This window comes from Aulostomus chinensis, chromosome 23, assembly GCF_037954235.1.
Source record: "Aulostomus chinensis isolate RoL2024-O1b breed Wild chromosome 23, RoL_Achi_v1.0, whole genome shotgun sequence".
Lineage (NCBI taxonomy): Eukaryota > Metazoa > Chordata > Actinopteri > Syngnathiformes > Aulostomidae > Aulostomus > Aulostomus chinensis.
Window position 1 is genome coordinate 11,454,969 of NC_141342.1, and position 19,511 is coordinate 11,474,479.

The following is a 19,511-nucleotide window of genomic DNA, read 5'->3' on the forward strand; positions in this document are numbered from 1 at the left end:
AAGGATAGAAAGACATGCATGTGAGTGCACATACACACACACACACACCATATTTTCATCCTCTGGGAATAAACCTTGAGCTTGGGAAGCTCTGTAAGCCACTCTTGAGGTCACAGTTTAGATTTTCTTCTTGGCGGCATCCTGAATCTTGCTCTGCCTTAACACACATTCAAGTATGTGCCCTTACAGCCAAGGGGACAAATTATTCTTGCACTTTCCTGTCACATTGGCTGCTATTGTAGAGGATGACGGAGCTTTTCAAGCACTTGAGATAATCTTTGTGAAATCATGCAGCTCTTTGGTTCTCTAGCAGGTGCACGTCAGACGCTTCTTGTTGAAACAATTTTTTTTTAAGGGATCTCAATCTACAGTTTTGGTGCTCCTGAGACATGATCATCCTTTATTTAGAACCAGGTGCTCGTGCTGCTGGAATATTTGTTTCAGGTACAGTGGGATTGCATCACTGGACCATTTGTAGATCAAATTGCAGCACTTAAAGCGGTTTAGCTGCACCAGTATTCACTTTATTAAAATGATGGGCCACGAAAGGAAGATCAGCAGCCACCGAATGATGGATACAAATCACCTCTCTCTCAGTAAGAGCTGAGAATGTGGAATGTAGTCTTAATAAATGTTTTATTACACTGTGCGGTGATTGACAGATCCAATGCAGCTCTAGAGGGCTTACGATCTGATTGATTCTCAACAATATAAAATATCCAGGTCAGTTGTTGGTGTCTAAACCAGCTTTGTTCATGCGTGCTCTTTATTACCGACCCAAAAGTGCTGATCTGTTCTTCTTTATGCAATTAAGATTTTGCAGAGGAAAACGCAGGATATGACCCATTAAACATGTCTGTGCATGTTCTCAGGGCCGCGAGGGCATGACGTGCTACTATCTAACCCATGGCTGGGCGGGGCTCATCGTGGTGGTGGAGAACCGCCACCCCAAATACTACCTCCACGTCTCCTGTGACTGCACTGACAGTTTCAATGTGGTGTCAACACGCGGCAGCCTCAAGACCATCGACAGTGTACCACCCTTACACCGGTATCCCCCCCCCACACACACACACACACACACACACACACACATGTTCAACTGGTTTTATCAAGCTATTTTGGTTTTGTGAATAGATAACAAGTGGAGGAGATTAAATGCTCAGGGAACATTTGGTACATGTGCAGCAAACATCCCCCCATTTAGATGATTATATCTGCGCACACTCTTATAAAGGCAGTGATCCGGGAGTGTAATCTAGCTCTGGCTGGTCTCAGCACAGTAATAGCAGCCTTTGTTTTTCAGATTGTTGGGGTTTTTTTGTTTGGTTTGGTTTTTTTAAGTCCCCTCAGTAAACCGCCTATAAACCCAATACACACCTGCCAACGCGAGCCCATAGGGGCTGTTCACACATCATGAAGTCTCTACGACTTTATGTGGTGACCTACAGATGCTTCACTTGTACAGCACAGATACATTTACGACATCGTCACCTCAAAGTTACAACCCCGATAATAGGCAAATGTAAAAAGCCGCTGGGCACGAGGACCTCGTGACGATAGCTCTTTTTGAGGAAGACATTCTTTTATCACGTTGTTAGTCCCTCAGGATAATCCAGTCATTTGGGAGGTGAAAGCGTTTAGTTGCTAGTTAATCGGGTGTGATCATCACTGGAGTGCGCGCGGCGATTATGAAGAGTCGGAGGTGTGAATTGTTCACTCAGAGATGATGAGCTTTTCATCTCATCCATCAAGCAGAATCAATCAGAAAAACAAGGAAGATCAGAGAGAGCGTTTGTTTTTAATTTTAATTTCATTTAAGGGATTGTAGTATTGGTGGCACGGTGGTGCAGTGGTCAGCACTGTCGCCTCACAGCAAGAAGGTTCCAGGTTCGAGTCCCAGCTCGTGCACTGGATCTTTCTGTGTGGAGTCTCCATGTTCTCCCTGTTCCTGTGTGGGTTCTCTCTGGTACTCCAGCTTCCTCCCACAGTCCAAAGACATCAAGAGAGGACGAGGCTGATTGATACTCTAAATTGACTGTAGGTGTGACTGTGAGTGTGAATGGTTGTCTGTCTCTATGTGTTGGTCCTGTGATGGACTGGTGACCTGTCCAGGGGGAACCCCGCCTCTCACCTGAAGGCTGCTTGGCTCCACCCCCACCCCCCCCCCGCGACCCTTAACAGGATAAGTGGAAGAAAATGGATGGATGGATTGTAGTCTTGTTTTGGTGGGATGTTGTTGGATGATGATGTTGGATTTTATTGTAAAAGCAATAAAGGTAGAGGGTATTTAAAGTAGACGTGCATGATATTGGATTTGATGCAGATATCTGATAAGCTGGTATTAAAATCAAGTTGAGATGACATTTACCTTTTTGTTCTTCCTAAAAAACATAAACATTTGAAAGAGTAACTTTTTTTTTCATTTTCTGTTTTGATTTCCAAGATATTTGGTAAATCCATTGCTTGTTATTGCATCATCAGAATCAACAACAATTAGTAATAAAAAATGAAGAAACTAATCTTTATTTTCTCAGTAGATATTCGTATTGTCCTTTGGGACATAACATTTGAAAAATGTACAGTATATGCCGAAACCAATGATATCTTTTTTTTAAATTGTATTAATTATTCTTGATTTTTTTGTTTTTAAAAACCATTCAGTTAAATATTTTATATTTATTTAGATGACTTGGTATAGCGAAACAGTCGGCAGCCACACACCACTTGTGTTTGACTTCATAGATAAAATAACTGTTAACTTTCAGATTTTTCCAAATGAAAAATAATTAAGTCGGCCTGTTTGATGAAGGGATATGTAAGATCCTTTAATTTCAGCCTAACCTATCCCTCATTTCACAACATCCTGTATTTGAGTTATTCATGTTTTTTTCCATCATTGACTGAAACTAGAAAGCTCTGTTTCCTCCTCATGTTATTTCAATGCTCTCTGTCTCCACCTGCAGGCAGGTGCTGGTAGTGCTTTCCCAGCTGGAAGGAAATGCTGGTTTCTCCATCACTCACCGCCTGGCTCACCGTAAGGCAGCGCAGGCCTCTCTGGGAGACTGGACCCCAACTAAAGCCACCCACAGCCCCCAACTGACCCCGGACATTGACGGTCTGCACAGACCCAGGCCGCTATGACCACCGTCCACTGTCTCCCACACACACAGACTCCTATCTGATGAACTGTCAGACCACTGGAATACCAGGCAAGTGGCATGTGCAACCCAAAACCACGGAGAGATGTGTCTTTCTAAATGAACGCACATCTGAATGTAACACGGAAAAGGGGCGGGGTTTATGCGCTCTACTTCTAATAAATGCTAAAGCTGTCATCCGGCCCCCACGCCGTCCCTCCCTCGCCAAGCGGATGTGCCATGTCAGGATGAAATAAGGGAGGCGGGCCACGACGAGTGGCCAGGACTTCACTCTGAAAACGATCTCTCACCCCAGGCACCTAAAGAGGAAAAAAAGAAAAAGACCAGTTGAAACTGAATAAACGGACAAATTTTGGTACAAGCGCTGTATGTGGGACAGATGTCAGCCCTGACTGTCACCTGCTGTCCATCAGCACCAGAGGAGTCAGGCTGGAGTGCTGAAACTACTGAGCCATTTACAGGCCCACAACCTATGAGCCAATCACCCGCCTCAAAAAGATCCCCCTACCCTCCATGATGTCCAGAGGCTCCACCCCAACCCCCCAGCTGACACGGGTGGAGGGATGAGTTAATCTTTCTCACCCAGCCCTCAGTGTGGTACTTGATGAGCCAAATCAGTTTTATTCATTCATGTTTTAATAACTGATCGGTACGGTATCAGTCTTACTTGTTTTATACACAACTTCTGTCGCTGTTTTGCTTTTTTGTTGTTGTTGTTGGTGCATGTAGAAGAAAAAAAAAGCCATCATCCATTACAGGACTGTGTGTTCCCTGCTCATCATCATCATCACCATCATCATCATCAGTGCTCTCTCTATCTCAGGACCAAACCCGTGATTTGTACAGTAAGCCAGACTCGAGCCTAGCGCCAAGCTGATTACGTGGCAGGTGTAGCAGAGAGCTGGATGTTCTTTATCTCTGTTGTGTGTGTACGAGCCAAGCTGCGGTGTGGGTGTTGCCCTCTAGAAACCGGTATTATGATGGATTTTACCCCCAAATAATGGAATAACCCGCTGGATTATTTGAGTACGCGCGCACACACACATACACCCCCCCCCCCCCGCCAATACAGAAACAAACTCCTTATTTTCTTTCTGTTTCATACTGCTCCAGATGGGGGGTGGGGATGTCTAAATGCTGGAGGCCAGACAGTACACAACGAGCTTTGTAGTCCCAGGCACGCTGGCTTTCCTCTCCTCTGTTGCAGTCAGTTTATATCTCGTCACATAAATTCACAATCGGGCCGCAGCTCCCCCTCCATTGAGCGCCGCGTCTCGGATTGTGACACAACATAATTAATGTCTGCTCTTTTATGGTACTCAAGGTCAGCTGGTCTTTTGTTTATTTCCCACTTTTGACAGCGTGACGGTTTATATTTTAGCGAATTTTTGGGAAGAGCGTGACGAGCTAACAGCGAATGGAACAGCCAACCGGTGAGGTCAGGGAGAACTCAGATTCGCAGTGCAAGCATCCTCCCGTAAGAATACAGCGACGGCATATCAGCGACAAACAACAGGAAGCACTCATGTTGTAACAAATAGCCATTTTGTCAGAGCGGGTGCACATGTAATGAGAGGAAAGGGGCCCCTGAGACATGTCGTGACACTGAAAGTAGGGGAGTTCCCTCTAGTGTCAAAGGATGCCTTAAAGCTTCTATACCAGCTCACCTGCTTGTCCTTCCTGTGTCAAAGCCATCACTGCTTTTCAGTCGTCACCATGACAACATCTCTAATCAGACACGGGATTTCGGTACTATAGCTAAACGAGTGAGTGGGAGATTTTCTTCATTTTTAAAATTTTTTTTTTTTTTTTATTGATGTCTTACTGTTTTATGACGGGGAGAGAAAAAAATAAAAACAAACTTGAAACCTAAAAATCCCTGAAGCGCTCGTTCTGTAACTGACTGTTTTCAAGGAAAACAAGCTTCTTTTTTTTTGTTGCTTTTTTTTTTTTAAACATCTCAACGTTCCTGATTCCGTAGAAAGCGCAGCAACCTTCGTGCATCCTCTCCCCGATGCAGTTTTGTCAGCGTGGATGGTACGTGGAGACTCGCTGCGTTCCGATGCGTGTAGTCTTACTTAAAACGCCGCACAACCACATCTACCAGCTCTTACGATCCATTTCATCTTCAGGGCAGTTAAAGAGAAGGTTTTTCTTCTTTGGTGAAACCTAAAGCTGAAGCAACTGTAAATATGTTTTCCAAAGAAACATAAATGTATAATGACCACTTTTCCCCTACGTCTGCCCCGCGTGAGTGTGAGTGTGTGGCCACGGCACAGAAAGCAGCTGTGAGTTTAATGTCTAATTTATTGAAGTGATTTGCAGGCCTGTCGTCTATTGAGTACTGTTGTCCGATGAATGCCAGATTAAAGGAATGTGATAATTTCGTGTGGGATTAGCTTGACAAGTAATGAACCTTGCACTGAAACACCTGCAAAGACCAGGCACCTCAAAATTCACTGTTGGATCACTTTACATGAGATTTATGTCGTTTTTGTTTTTGTGCTATGTTTTCCTCTCATCCTTGTCTCTATCTGGCTCTTGATGGTGACCTTTTAACCCGCTCCTCTCCTGCGAAGCTTCTCCCATGCTTCAGGGGCGCCCCCTGCTGCTGAAGAGGCTTCAGTCTAATAACAAACGCCTTTCTCTCTCTCTCTCTCTGTCTCTCTCTGTCTCTATCTCTCTATCTATCTCTACTCTGCTTTGTCTGGTCCGCTCCTAGTAAAATGTACAGACTGCAAACTTACGGCACACAAAAGATATACAACAGAAAGAAAATCTTTTAGACTACAAATTATAAAAGTTGTAAACAAGAAGAAGCCTAATGCTGAAAAAAAAAAAAAACAACCATTGACGAATGTGGTATATATTTTATTGATCTTTTTTCGGGTGGGGGTGGGAGATGAGTATATGTGTACAAATATGTATGTTTTAATTTTTTCAATCTCAGGTTCCGATGGACCAAATAAATTTTTTTGTAATTAAAAGGCAACACTTGTTGTTATTGAATCGAGGACTAGAAGTTTGATGCTGCACTTCCTCCTCTCTCATCCGCACATATAATCATAGCACTGTTTACTTACATCCACACCGCTTGTGCGCACTGTTTAACCTCTGCTGTAGCCAGTTTTTGATTTTAAAGCCCCCCCCAAAAAAAAGAACAACCATATATTAATATTTTCAACAGGAAATTGTTGTCGTGCCACACGAGGACACGGGGTTCGAACGGTCATGGAAAAACCTAGAAAAGTAATGGAATTTGAAAAGAACCATTTCTACCCCTTGAAAATATTTTGAAAAATAAATAAAAACAGAAAAATTTGAACAAACGCTTCATAAATACTATTTTAGAGTGTATGTACTTCAATTTAGAAAAATCTCTTTCGGTTCATGGGGGTTTTTTTTTTTTTGTTTTGTTTTTTAAATAAGTGTTAATGTTATATTAAACCACTCTGCTTGTCTTTAATTCATTTATTTTTTTTACACATATATGTTAATAGATAACCAGACATTTCCGAGCGTGCAGGGTCATGTGGAACACTGCAACACTCAGTTCAGCGTAGTCGCCGGTGAAGAGGTCAGAGCACCATTTATACTCTACACAGATTTTACATTTACATCTAAATGTACTCCACGGCTGACTGAGCTAACACAATGTTATTCTCCCCGCAGACTTCTGTTTATTTCACAGTGTGACAGGGTTTCTTGTTTGCACCACCAGTGGCTCTTGGAGTGTGTTGACAGACTACTCGGGCTCAAATATCTTAACGACTATTAAATGGAACGTGAAACCTGTTGAATCTTTGCACCCAGAGGGCACTAATGACTTCACTGATCCCCTGACAGTTCCCATACTCACACACTTGTGGTTTTCAAGAGGCGTTTCTATGACCGCTGTGACAACCCGGTCCCCTCTCAAAATGAATCGTAGCAACTTTAGGGATTCCTTAAAATTTCTTTTAGTGCCTTTATCCAGTTCAAATTACTACCATATACCACTTCATTCATGCCAGCACTCCCTAAAGCCTCAACTGGACTGTCTTTAGCGCTCATCTTTTATTGTTAGCGTGCTAACATAGCAAATTAGCATTTTCTTCAGCACATTTGCCACCCCCTCCTTGAAATGGAACATTCTGTGTAAGTTCCAGCTGGTGTCAAGAACATTTCCTTATAACACTCCTGGACAGTAACAATGCAAAGTTCTTTAAAGGATAGGGGGATGTTCTTTGGCAGACTTTCAGGGAACAGGGCGTACCTTGAATACTTTGGGGTTCTTTATGACAGGACATTCCCCCTAGGTCTTTAAACAAAATCTCCATAAAGTTTGCAGAATTTTTAATAACGTCACAGAAAACTCTAGCTGACCTGAAACATGGTCTCAAAAAATAAATGTTTCGACACAATTGGATTGCAGTTTTGGGATTAAATGCCTTGCTCAAGGACACTTCAGTGTTGAGGTTGAGAATGGAGTTGTGCTGTTCCTTCTTTCCTCCGGCCAACTTTTCACTTGCCAAACCAAAGGGATTTAACGGTCGAATTTCAGACAGTATCAATCCCTCCTCTCTATCCTTGACCACAAGATCCCTTAACAAATTGCACAAATTGCACCCTTATTTAGCTTGTCTTAGCCTCGGTAGTAAACACCCTTCTTTGCCTTGCGCTGACTGCAAATTAATTCAAGGTCCTTGCTGTACTCTATTGGTATCACAGAAAAGACAGTAAAATAAACAAACACAATGTGAGACACAACCTGTAAATGATGCATATTCCTTTAATTCTACCGTAACTACAGAGACAGTCATGAAGTCATTGTCACACTCTTTCCCCCTTCCAATTTTGTAACGCGACCAGCTGGGAAGCAAATAGGAATGTCCCTTGTAAATGCTTAAAGTTATGTTCATGCTCGTATGACCTTAAGAGAGCCATAGCCAGACGTTTTCATGATGTCCCGAAAGGCTTTTCAGCGATAAAAGAATAGAAATGGAATGCTGTCTACTCCCAGTCATGAAGGACACGTAAAGTCGAATGTAACTTACTCCTAAATGATGTGGCTAACAGTGAGCCATATGGGAACGCTCTAATATCCCAGACGTCCTCTTTGTAAAATATTGTGACCATAAAATAACCTAAATGAAACATCCTCTGAAGTCAAATAGGGAACTTAGAACTGCAGGACTTTTTTTAATTAATAGAAAACATGTTAGGAGCAATTGTTTTGTAGAGGTTTAGGGGCGTCACTTTTAAAGAACCTGTAGAAAACGTTACACACGGTCCCAAGAGCTGAAACCATCTACAGCAAGCAAGGCTGAGAAGCTACGCTAGCTCTGTTAGCTTCTCCCGCTGCTAACAATCTGACAAGCTAACAGAAATATGAAGTATCATAACATTTATTTATTTATTCTGCTCAAGTAATTTTTCCTGATGAATAAACAGCTTGCAAACATGAATAATATCCGTGTGAAAACACAACAATGATAATTTGAGTGGAATTTAAATTCATAACATAATGAAGGATATTTACTAGGCTTCAAAGGCGCTTTTCCCAGGAGCCATTTTGCCATGTCATTGCAACATAAACACTGTTATGGATATCATTAAATAAAGTCATACTTCAATCAAAAATATATTTTTGCCTTTAAAGTATTCACAAGTATGAGTCTTGGGCTGCTTTACTTGTGGTTCCAGAACCCAGAAAGAGCCAGCCACATGTATTTAGCTTGTAGCTAATGGCCCCTCATAGCCGCCAACTACAATCAACAGCAAAACTGTCCAAATGGGTCTGCTTACTGACTCTCAAGGGCATCTTCCAGTATAATAGACCTGTTTATAACCCCTCCGTATGCTCAGACATCCACAAATACTTTGATTTGAGCTGAAAACCAAACAAACAATAACACTTCCTGTTTGGTGCCACCGTGAACAAACACACAGCACTTGAGCGTTTGTGAACAAACATATTTGGACTCTTCTTCTTTTTTTTTTTTTTGCATGTAGTTGGTGGCTATGGGGCACCGTTAGCTTCAAGCTAAATATACGTAGCTGGCTCTTTATGCCTTGTGGACTAACAAACAAACAATGCAGTGAAAAAAAAAACTCCCATCTGAGCTCAGGAGCTTATTTTGGGTGTACTATCATTTTAAGGCCCTGTTTCATTTCGATGGGTCCAAGTTCTGGTATTGTGCTCGCTGGCTCACTGGATATGCTGTACACATTAAATAGAAAAAAAATCTTATGAATAGAATCATTTAATACCTGTGTTTACCCTGCTGTGACAGGTCAAAATGGCCACTGTGAGGAGGGCCCTGTGTGTGTTTTTGTGTGCAAGGATGGCCAAAAGGAAAGATGAGACCACCCCCTGAGGCATCAGTTCCTCAGCCCTCCCTTTTTACGTCTCCACCTCTTCTTCCAAATCTCTCCCTCCGTCTTTCCTCCATCCTGTCATTCCTTTCTAAAAATGTACCTCTGCTTTCTACTCCTCTTTTCTTTGGCTCCCACCTTCCTCAACAGCAAACACCCTCCCCTCCCTGTCCCTGATAACCTCCCCTCCCTGTTTAGCCCTCTGGGGGTAAAGTTGTCAGACCCCAGCAGAGACACTGCGAAGCCTCCATGAGATGATGACACCCTGCATCAGGAGCTGTCAATCACCTCTATCCTGAACCATCTAGAAGAAACACTTCTCGTCTGGAATCAAAGGTATGATACGTGTTGGCGTTGCATACCTGTGTCACCGCCTTGGTCGTGGGGTGGGGGGAGGCAAAGCTGGGTGAAAATGAGATAATGCTGAGGGGTTGAATAATCAGTAGAAGGACTGTGCATGCTTCAAACACTGAGATCGTTCCGCTATGGTCAGATATGTGAGGAGGTCCTCTCATGGGAAATCTGTTCAACCCATGTTCCCCTGGTGCTCTGTAGATAGGAGGCAACTAATTAGATATAAACTTTTTCAATTTTTTCTGCAACGATGATAAGGCCAAGTTATTCCACTGCAACACTTTGTATGAAATTAATAAAAACACACAAAGTTGCCCTAAAGGGGATGAAAACTTGTTCTTGTGCTAAACTGGAACAGTGGTCTGAATCCAAAAGACTGCCTGAGTGTGATAAAGTGTGCAACTCTGATGTTAATAATAGTTTTAATGCATCAAGCTGCATGGCCATGGCTAGTTTAGCTAGCGCTGACCTGTGTAAAATGGAGCATACTTGCATAAATGATGTGATTCTGGGCAGGTTATATATGTTTATGTGTATTTATAGGATCAGGTCAAACAACAACAACAACAACAACAACAACAACAAAAAAAGCTCTGTGCCACCAGCAGATGATGACATCACTTTACCCCCTCCTCTTATTTTCCTTGGCAAGCCAAGTAAATACATCATGTGATCAGCAAGTACTCCAGGGTGGTGTTTGTGGTGACTGATGGTTTCTGTCAAGGGCAGAAGCACGATGACGCACCTTGAAGAACATATCTAATGGAGCCCCCTGGCCTGTGTGTGTGTGTGGGAGAGAGAGCGAGAGAAAAAGTGTGTGTGTGTGTGTGTGTAGAGCGAGATTTCCAGAGATCCTTGAGACAAAGTCAGTTTAGAGGACCTTATTGTGTGTACTTTTGGTTCCAACATTGCATTATCAAGATTGGACTCATCTAACCTCTGGAGGACTCGGCTGTGTGTTTGAAAGTACAAATGACTTGATATGTTCGTCTGTCAGAGTCTCTGTTTTCAGTCCGGCTTTTTCTCTACCGTCAGGCTGACAGGTGGCGGGGAGGTACGGCTATGGTGGGGTAGTCTTTCTTCCTCCTAACCCGCTGACTCTTCTTTGTAGCTGTCAGTGAAGACTGGCTTGTAAACAACTGGTCCACGGTCGAGAAACCAACGTTTGGCTGTCATTGCCACAATCGTTATTTTACGAGGAGTATTTTCTTTTTTATGAAGTCTGTCCATCATCTTGAACACACGTTCTGTCATAGAAAGGCAGTGTACCAACACTGAACGCTTCATTTATTCTCCTAGTAGGGAGGTGAAAGGTCACAACATGGCGTCTGAGATACCAGAGCTCCCACAATCCTACGCTCCGGGCGCTGATAGCGTGTTCTCTGATCGATCTGGCTTCTACTCTCTGGACTCCAACGTTCCTGGGCTCTCGAAGGTGATTCTGGACAAGCTGAACATGAAGGATTACGGACAATACAGGTAACATGAGAGAGATATCCGATCGGTGCGTGAATAGCATCTGTATCTCCACCCTAATTGCGATAATACCCGTCTGATACCTCATCTCTCGCTAACTCATCTGGTGCCAAAACAGGCGTTTGACTGGATCTTTATGCTACTCCAAATCTCTGTCAAACGTCTGATTTCAAACAGAGCTGCACTTCAGGGGAAGACGAGAGGAATCTCATTCCGCAACTACAAAGAGATGTTCCAGAAGATGGAGGAGACCTTCCAGTTCTGCACAGGCTGCAAAAAACTCCCAGAGCACCTCGGCGAGGGCCAGACGCTGAAACGCTGTGTGAAGTGAGTCCAAATCTACGAGCGATGAGCGGAGAGACGGCTGATCCGTGATTTACCGTATTCTAGCATTAAGTCTAATCAATATTAACCACGAGAACATGTTTGGCAGCAGGAACCTGGCCGTGGTATTGTTTTGAAATGGTTGTGCAATAGCTGTCAAGTGTGAAGTATTACCAGCTGCCATCAGGTCAGGGGCAGAATGATAAGTCGCCGTGGCGTGGAGAGCTCTGCGGAGGTGGACAATAGCCAGATGCAAATATAGCGAAGTCTCATGTCTGTGAATCATCTCTCTGCAATTCTGCAGCCTATAAAGAGGCAACATGCCACAGTTTATAATGTCACAACATCACAGCCGAGTATTTCAGGGGATTGAGCGCTGAGCGTGGGATACGTGTTGTTTTTAAGCTTCGTGGGGTTTTTTCCTAAGATCTTTTCTCTCTCTCCCTCTCTGTCTATCTTTTGCTCGCTCGGGTTCACACACACACGCACACACGCACACACACACACACTTACTGACACATGCAGCTTTCTACATTCACCCGAAATTCTCAGCTGCCACTGCCTCTCTCCAAAAAAGTTCCTCGCATCAGCATTTGAGGCAGACTCAGTGACATCTAAAACCTGTTTTAGACCTCTGGCATGAGGCTTTTACAGTGCAGGTTTCCTTAATATTCCTACTGATAGAGAGGGGCATCGAGTTAAAGTCATCTGCCCCCCCCCCCCCTTGTTTTTGAGTGTCTTGGCAGATCAGTGCCCTCAGAATGTGGCATGACAGCAGTGAATAAATGACTGCACGAAAATCTGGGTGCCTGTTAACGCCATAAATGATTGCAAGGTAGGGGGATCATATTCTCCCCAGGCGTCGAAGGGAAAAAGGTGTCAGAATCCAGCACGTTACCTCACGCGCGTCCACACAAAGAGGTCAGGTCAGAAGTTTGTCCTGGAGCTACCGCGGCCGGACGCGTCTGATTTTACAAGTTGACAACCGAAAAGAAAGTTGAATTTTGTCGATTTCCAAAAAAAAAAAAAAAAAAATGCTGTTTATGCTTCCCTCATCTTTGTCTCACAGGTGCATGAATGTGTACTATTGCACCAAGGATTGTCAGGTCCAAAACTGGCCTCAGCACAAAAAGTTTTGCAAGATTCTACGGCTGGTGGCCATTGACAGACTGGTGGAGTGGTTATTATTCACTGGTGAGAAAAAAAAGCCTGTTACTGAAATGAGAAATGTCTTTAAACCACAAAGCTTGAGCTGCAGATGCCTGAGAGAGAAAAATGACAGGATGTTTTTTTTTGTTAAGATTTTAATTAAAGTTCTTCATCCTTAGAATGTTTCTGATTGCTTTTTTAAAAAAAAAAAAAATGTACCAGACAGAATAAACAGAGTGTTTTAAATGTGTTCTGCTACCCACGCAGGAGACCTTCCATTTCCTACTGAGAAATGGAGCAAACCAGTTGCTCAGATGAAGAACTGGGAGGACTGGTTACCCATGCAGGGGGACCTCACGCCACGTCTGGGTACCGTCATGTCATGCAAGAACATGGAAATACTTTGGAAGAACGTCAGCAGACCAAAGCCGGATGACGCTGACCTGAAACAGTCTTTGTGGCGTCTACAGAGCGAGTTCCTCTCTAGGGTCCTCACTGTGGGCGTGGCCATCCAGCAGTACGGCCTGGATCCATACGCCAAACCTCTCACTGTCCATATAGCGGGGGCATCACACAACGAGACCATGGGCGCCAGACTGACGGACTATGATGAGCTGAATAAAATGTTCCCTGGACACCAGGGTATAGAGGTGGTCATGGTGGGACCAGAGGTGGTGGACGGCCCCATCATGAGGCCTCCTCTCAGGGCGTTCGGCCCGAGGCAGAGGGTCTTCATCAGTGCCTATAAGGGTCTGTACCACGTGTTCTGGGAGGAGGTGGTAGAGAAAGAGGAGGCGGCCAAGCCAGACCTGGTGGTTGGATTTCACCCTGGTATGTGCTCGCAACATCTTGCCAGACATGAATCAATCATTTCTACTGAAAATACTCTACAGTAAAAAACATTACTATCGCTGCGGTTCGAAGTAGAAATTGCTCAGCTTTAAGTGGTCAGCTCTCATTTAGACCTTGTCTGATAAATTCCTCTCGCAGGGAACCGAGCAGGTAGGAGATGCTTGACTCAGGAGATCTGGCCAATTCATTAGTGCCAGACTTTTATTGGGGATTTGGGTGATTAATGGGAGCAGCTGGGAAAGCGTTTGGGTTCTGATGGCTGGACTCAGCATAAGCTGCCCTTTCGAAAGAGGAGACTCTGTTCCCTGTCTGATTCACAGTTGGTGCACCATTCGGGCCCTGCTCCTATACTTAAAACTGACAAAACTATTTTGAGGACAAACAATGCTCTGATGCACTTTTTTTTTCAGATGATTTAATTTAGAAACTTTTACTTTTCACTTTGTAGGAAAAGTGGAACTCCTACCTTCGTGTAGTCCATCGTCCACCTCTGCAGCCCGAGTGCCACCTCATTAAAACGGCGTTATAAGTCCACAACTCCCTAAGCTCCGCACCGTATCCATTCCCTGACCCTTTGACCTGTAAAGCAGCAGTAAAGCCCCCCGTCCACAACCGCACCCGTGACCCCCCACCCATCCAGCTCACTTATCGCTACAGGCTCCGCTAGAGCTAAATATACAGGAATCAGTCATCCTGTGAGTAAACTGTCTGAGTGCTTGGCTGCATATCATACTGCAAAGCTGCCAGACCACTGCATTATGACACTGTTTAAATGATAGGGGAGCAGGCGGCGTGACTAAAAGGAATAAAAAGGAAGGTGTATGTGAAAGTCACAGAGAGAGAGAGAGAGAGAGAGAGGACTTAGTAAAATGCAGAACAGGGGTTGTGAATAACCGTGTAGGGATAGAGGGCGGGGTGATGTTTGCTCTCATCCAAGAAGAGATGAATGCCAGCCATCATATAAAGTGAGATGACCAAATAAAAGTGTTTCATACATGATTTTTAATAGCAGCATAATGCACCATATGGTGGAAATTCTCTCTGGTACGAGGCGATTACTGAAGTCATTAACAGTCCGACCGTGGCGTCTCTTTGTCACCTTATCTCCTGGAGGTTTGAAGGCATGAAAGATAAATCTCCGTTAAATGTTTTATCATGATGAGAAGTGTAACCTCGGGGATGCTCGTATCGTGGCATGCATTATTCAAATCAAAAATCCTCTCTGTTTGCAGTTTGAGCGTAGCAGGCGGCGGATAACATGATACCATCTGTGTGTACTGTAGCGTCAGGGGCCTCGCGGTTCTTGACACGCCAGTACGTGCACCGCCAAACAGCTGAGGCTTTAATTAATGAATCAGCTCATATTTTCTAACATTGATACTTTTGAATTGACAAAAAAAAAAAAAAAAAAGAATCTTGCAGAAATGTGAGACTTTATCGATCGTCGTAGGAAGACGGCGTGTTTGCAGCTCTCTTCTCAAAAACAGATAAGCAGGATGGACTTACAGTATTTGCTGCCACGGTGGCTTGAATCTATTCACCACACACACACACACACACACACACACACACACACACACACTCGCGCACAAGTGAAATGCTACTGAATAAACCCCAGTCAGGCGTAAGTGACATCTGTCAATTCATATGACGCGGGATTATCCTCCCCAGCCAACTTAAATATAGCCGTCTATGTCATTTTTCATCTTGCGAGGCACGAATCGTGACCGAGATCGGTTTGTTGGGGGGAAACAATACTCCGCCTGCTAATGAGGTCACATGCAAACAATGTCAGCAACACGTCGGGAGGAAGGAAATATATTTGATCGAACAGGAGAAAGACAAGTTAGCTGCTGAGACAAAATGAAGCGTAATCCGTTCCATCTTCTCCCTTCAGTGTTTGTCAGGCTGGTAGGGTGAGAAACAAGACAGCTCCATAAGGGCTTCTTAGTATCAGTGTCATTCAACTGGGGGGGGGGGGGGGGGGGGGGTGTTGTCAGAGTGATGTATTCTAGCTCAAGTTCCTAAAGTTTTGACTTTTGGGATACTACTCGATCACATCTAGTGGCCTATAAATAGTTTTAGTTACCTCGATCCAAGCCTCGGGAGATGCTAAAGAAAGCTAGCAAATTGAATATTTGCGATGGAAACATGTATTAACCCTTTCTACCGGGTCTTTTCTTTCCAGTGCTCCTCTTTGGGTCAGCTGGAAATGCACTTATTTCACGATACGTCTCACTTAAATCAAAAATCTCATGATAGATGGTGCATTTACACCGTCCATCATGTCTCTCAGTTTTGTTTTTTCTCTCCCGAAACCTAACGTATAACAGCTGTTCCCATCGAAAAAAAACCCCTCTATAAACTCAACCCAACCTGCCCATCATCAAACATTAAACCCAAATCAACTTGGGAAGGATCATTTATCAAGACCGGAGCTAAAGGCAAAGTGAAAATACATTTACATTTATCAGTTGAGTGGAAACAGAACTCCAAATGAATCCTAATGTCTGGATGTAAATAGTCAACTGCTGGCAAAAGCCGTTAGCTTGTTGATGCTGCCCCCAAGTGGTCAAAAACGTTCATTTTCTTTAATCATGTGTACGAGTTGAATTTGTGTTAGCATCGTCTAACACTATTAATAAAAAGAAAGGGGGAGTGGGGGGGGGGGTTGTATTGTCTTTCAAACGATCGAAATTTGCAGTCAGGTAGACGAACAAGACTTTTAACAGAAGAAGAAGAATACACAAGCTGTTGAAACTGTCGCTTGAGATAACAATGCTTGGCATGTGACGTAGTTCAGAAAGCAGCCAACCCATAGACTGACACCATCCGGTTTGTGTTAGCATAAGCCGCTGAATAGAATTGTTGGGAGCTTTCTAAAAAGGTAAAAACAAGTTACATTAAAGGAGGGGTAGGCGCTGCCTGATTTTTTTTTCTTCCTGTTTTTAACATTCTTTTATTTGCTTTTTAATTTTACAAAAGCCACACGATATACGAACAATATGGCGTAAATCTGTCTTAATTGTTTTTTTTTGGACTCGTACTCTGATCATGAACCCTCCCTCCTCGCTCCCACTCGCCCTCCCTGGTAAACTACGTCACTAAATAGATCAGCGACTGTTACACAGCGTTTTGTTCGAGCTCACAACCTACATTGACAATGAATGATCGCAAATATAGCCTCTACAGCCAGCTAGCAAAGTCGGCAAAGGGGTTTCTTACCAGTCCAAAAGAAAGGCTGCTTCTTGCGCGTCCACAGCTAAACCTTTTTATTTTTTTAGACACTTCCAGTGAGCAAATGAATCCCCACGAATCACTGGCGCTGCACCCAGCCTTTTATCGCACCCCCTCTTATCTATTGCTAACTCTACAAAAGACCTTTTTCTTTTTGTTGTGTTTTCTTCCGGATCCACGCTCGTCCTCCTTGATGTTGCTCACCCAACACTGATCCAACAAGGCGTTGATACCCGCTTTAGGCTCCCTGGTGTCAGCCTTTTGACGGGCACGTAAGCCGCCCAATCAGGTGCATTCTGGTTTCAGCTGTTGATGGACAGCTAAACGGTTCCAACCAATCTAACTGGTAGCAGGTTTTGATTGGGTGGAGGTAAATTTGGTCCTTTATTCTTTATGTATTATGGATTTTGATGCTTCCTTTTTTAAGCATCATGGTTTATTGTTTGCCATCAAGACATCATGACAAATTCGGTTTATAACAAAAAGTACAAAGAATTCTGGGAGCCTGCCCCTCCTTTCAGGCAGCGTGACGCATCGCTGAGAGCAGAATCTACACCTCAGGTGACTCACTATCACCTCTTGAGGTTCAAAGCGGTAGTGCACGGTGAGATGCACCGGCGATAGCTCGTTAGCACGCGTCCTTCAATCTCTGCATCACACTGATGTCTTGAATGTAATATAAAAACGATAACTTTTATGTGTCTTTTCTTTTTCTGTTGATCATGGTAATTTCTGACACTCTTGATGTTTTTTTTAATTTATTGAGTTTTTTATTTTTATTTTTAAGGGTTCCATGCTAACCAGGGTCTGGTTGAAGGGTGGCTGCCCACCCTCCTGCTGCTCAGAGACTATGACATCCGTTCCTTCTTCACCATGTACAGGTTAGCAACAACACTGTTACTCCAACGACAGAACACACCTCTGTCACTCTTACAGGCAGATAACGGAATAATTTCCTTTCCAGGCAGCTCATCCTGTTTCTCTCCAAAGCTGGTGAAGCAGAAAATGTCATACTAGTTTAATATTGGACCCACTGAACTGACTGCGCCTCTCTCAGTACTATTATATATTAAATCCTTTCCTCCTTTGTGGCACAACCTTGTTGGTCACCCACATATCATGTCTGGCCTTCCAGTGCCTCCCCTACCTGACCTCATCACCACAGCCCTCCATTTCTAAGCAGTTATTGTCGACCCTGAGTCAGAGCACACCACTCCTTCCACACTTTACTCTCCTTCCCTCAGTTTGTTGTAGAAGGAAAAATGAGTTTCTTTTGCAGTGAGTAATCTCAGCATACCCCCCCCGTAAACGGTAAATCGTTAATCTTGAAAATGACTGATGTTGTTCGCCTTGCTATGGAAGCCACGAATGGCCGTTCTACAAATTAATGTCTTCATCGCAAGATAATGAAGCACATTTTCTCACGATACCGAATTCATTTATATTGTCATCATGTGAAAATGGAGATTACAAACCGATTAACTCGACCTCAAAGACATAAATGTCAGTTTCTTGAAATAACCAGCCAACGTATTGTCTCAATAAAACAAAAGGCTTTTTTCACGATAAAGAAACTCAAATCAAATCAAATCACTTCCAAAAAAAAAAAAGCTATGCAGATGACATCGTATCGCGTCACGTCATCTCAAAACAAACCCAAGAAAATCACTGTGTATAATGAACTGATTATCCGGAGAAATAAGCAATAAAAAAGTAATTACAAGCGCAGCTGATCTCCGCTACCATACTTCTGTTCATCCTATTCATCTGTTATTCCTGGAAAACTGTGTTCTTTGAGGTGGTTTTAAAATAGATCTTCAGACAGATGTTTCGTGTAAATCTGTTCCTTCTCTAATTGGTTCTCTCCGTCTCCAAAGTGAGGCAGAGCTCAAGGAGTCGCTACAGATCCTCCTGGAGTTGGAGATGCACATCAGAGACAGTGGACCCAACCCGTTCACGTCCCAGAAACCCGAGCAGGTCCAGTCCTGTCCCAACAAGGCTCCAGTCTACTGCAACTCTCACTACATCCGTTTCCAAGGGCTCTTACCACAAGAGGACTTTTAAGGAGACCAGTCCAGACAATCAAGAAGCCATTATTACAGTGATTATCGATGAGTAATGCCCTGTCCTTTAAATGTATGGGTTTCCCGGAGGGGGATTCCTGCAACTAGTTGATCACTGATCGAAGGCTTACAGAGACTTGAGGAGTCCCGTTCTCTGCTGCAGCAGTGTGTTAAACATCGTTCCTCCTCTCTATAAATAATTAACTAAAGAGATATCAGAAATGACCCAGAAATCCACTTTAGCCTTGGTTTGTTTGGACGACGGCTCCCGAAGGCATCGGCAGGGCTGGGGCGCCTGTTGGTGCCTGAAGGTGACATGTTGGATTAATGGGTGCACAGTTGGAATGAGACCAAAATGACTTGGTAGTCATCTTAATATGACAGTTGCATGTAATTGGCTCTGCGACTAAACCTATTCCCTCATCTACCAGTACATTCAGATCAGATGCAACTAATGTAACACACGTCCGACACTAAATAAACCATGTTCTGTCTGCTCATTATTTTCTCCTTTCCTTATCGAGGCTTCTTAGCTTGG

General features: G+C 43.6%; 2 protein-coding genes across 6 annotated transcripts in view; both read left to right on the forward strand.

Moving 5' to 3' along the window:
* The window catches only part of capn15 (calpain 15), a 36,492-nt gene extending 29,962 nt beyond the window's left edge, over positions 1 to 6,530 (forward strand). For both annotated transcript variants that reach the window (XM_086194520.1, XM_086194519.1), the window contains exons 11-12: positions 873 to 1,051; positions 2,967 to 6,530. In XM_086194520.1, coding sequence (XP_086050646.1) covers positions 873 to 1,051; positions 2,967 to 3,144 — 357 coding nt within the window. In that variant the 3' untranslated portion in view covers positions 3,145 to 6,530. The remainder of the gene's footprint in view (positions 1 to 872; positions 1,052 to 2,966) is intronic.
* Positions 6,531 to 9,499: 2,969 nt separating this feature from the next.
* LOC147239539 (putative protein MSS51 homolog, mitochondrial) lies at positions 9,500 to 19,504 on the forward strand. 4 transcript variants are annotated; one of them, XM_086195998.1, is made up of 7 exons: positions 9,500 to 9,854; positions 10,908 to 11,351; positions 11,526 to 11,675; positions 12,742 to 12,866; positions 13,089 to 13,652; positions 17,698 to 17,791; positions 18,788 to 19,503. In XM_086195998.1, exons 2-7 carry the CDS (start codon positions 11,194 to 11,196, stop codon positions 18,972 to 18,974), a joined length of 1,278 nt encoding a protein of 425 aa, XP_086052124.1. In that variant the 5' UTR covers positions 9,500 to 9,854; positions 10,908 to 11,193; the 3' UTR covers positions 18,975 to 19,503. The 4 variants fall into 4 exon arrangements, with proteins under 4 accessions (XP_086052124.1, XP_086052123.1, XP_086052126.1 ...); XM_086195997.1 differs by having other exon boundaries at positions 11,172 to 11,351; XM_086196000.1 differs by lacking the exon at positions 9,500 to 9,854 and having other exon boundaries at positions 10,557 to 10,926; positions 11,172 to 11,351; positions 18,788 to 19,504.
* The last annotated feature ends 7 nt before the right edge of the window (positions 19,505 to 19,511 follow it).

Excerpts from the sequence above, each read along its gene's own strand:
- LOC147239539 (XM_086195998.1), top strand. The coding sequence starts at position 11,194 with ATGGCGTCTGAGATACCAGAGCTCCCACAATCCTACGCTCCGGGCGCT. Across the intron at positions 11,352-11,525 it reads AAGGATTACGGACAATACAG|AGCTGCACTTCAGGGGAAGA; the intron begins GTAACATGAGAG and ends GATTTCAAACAG. Across the intron at positions 11,676-12,741 it reads ACGCTGAAACGCTGTGTGAA|GTGCATGAATGTGTACTATT; the intron begins GTGAGTCCAAAT and ends TTTGTCTCACAG.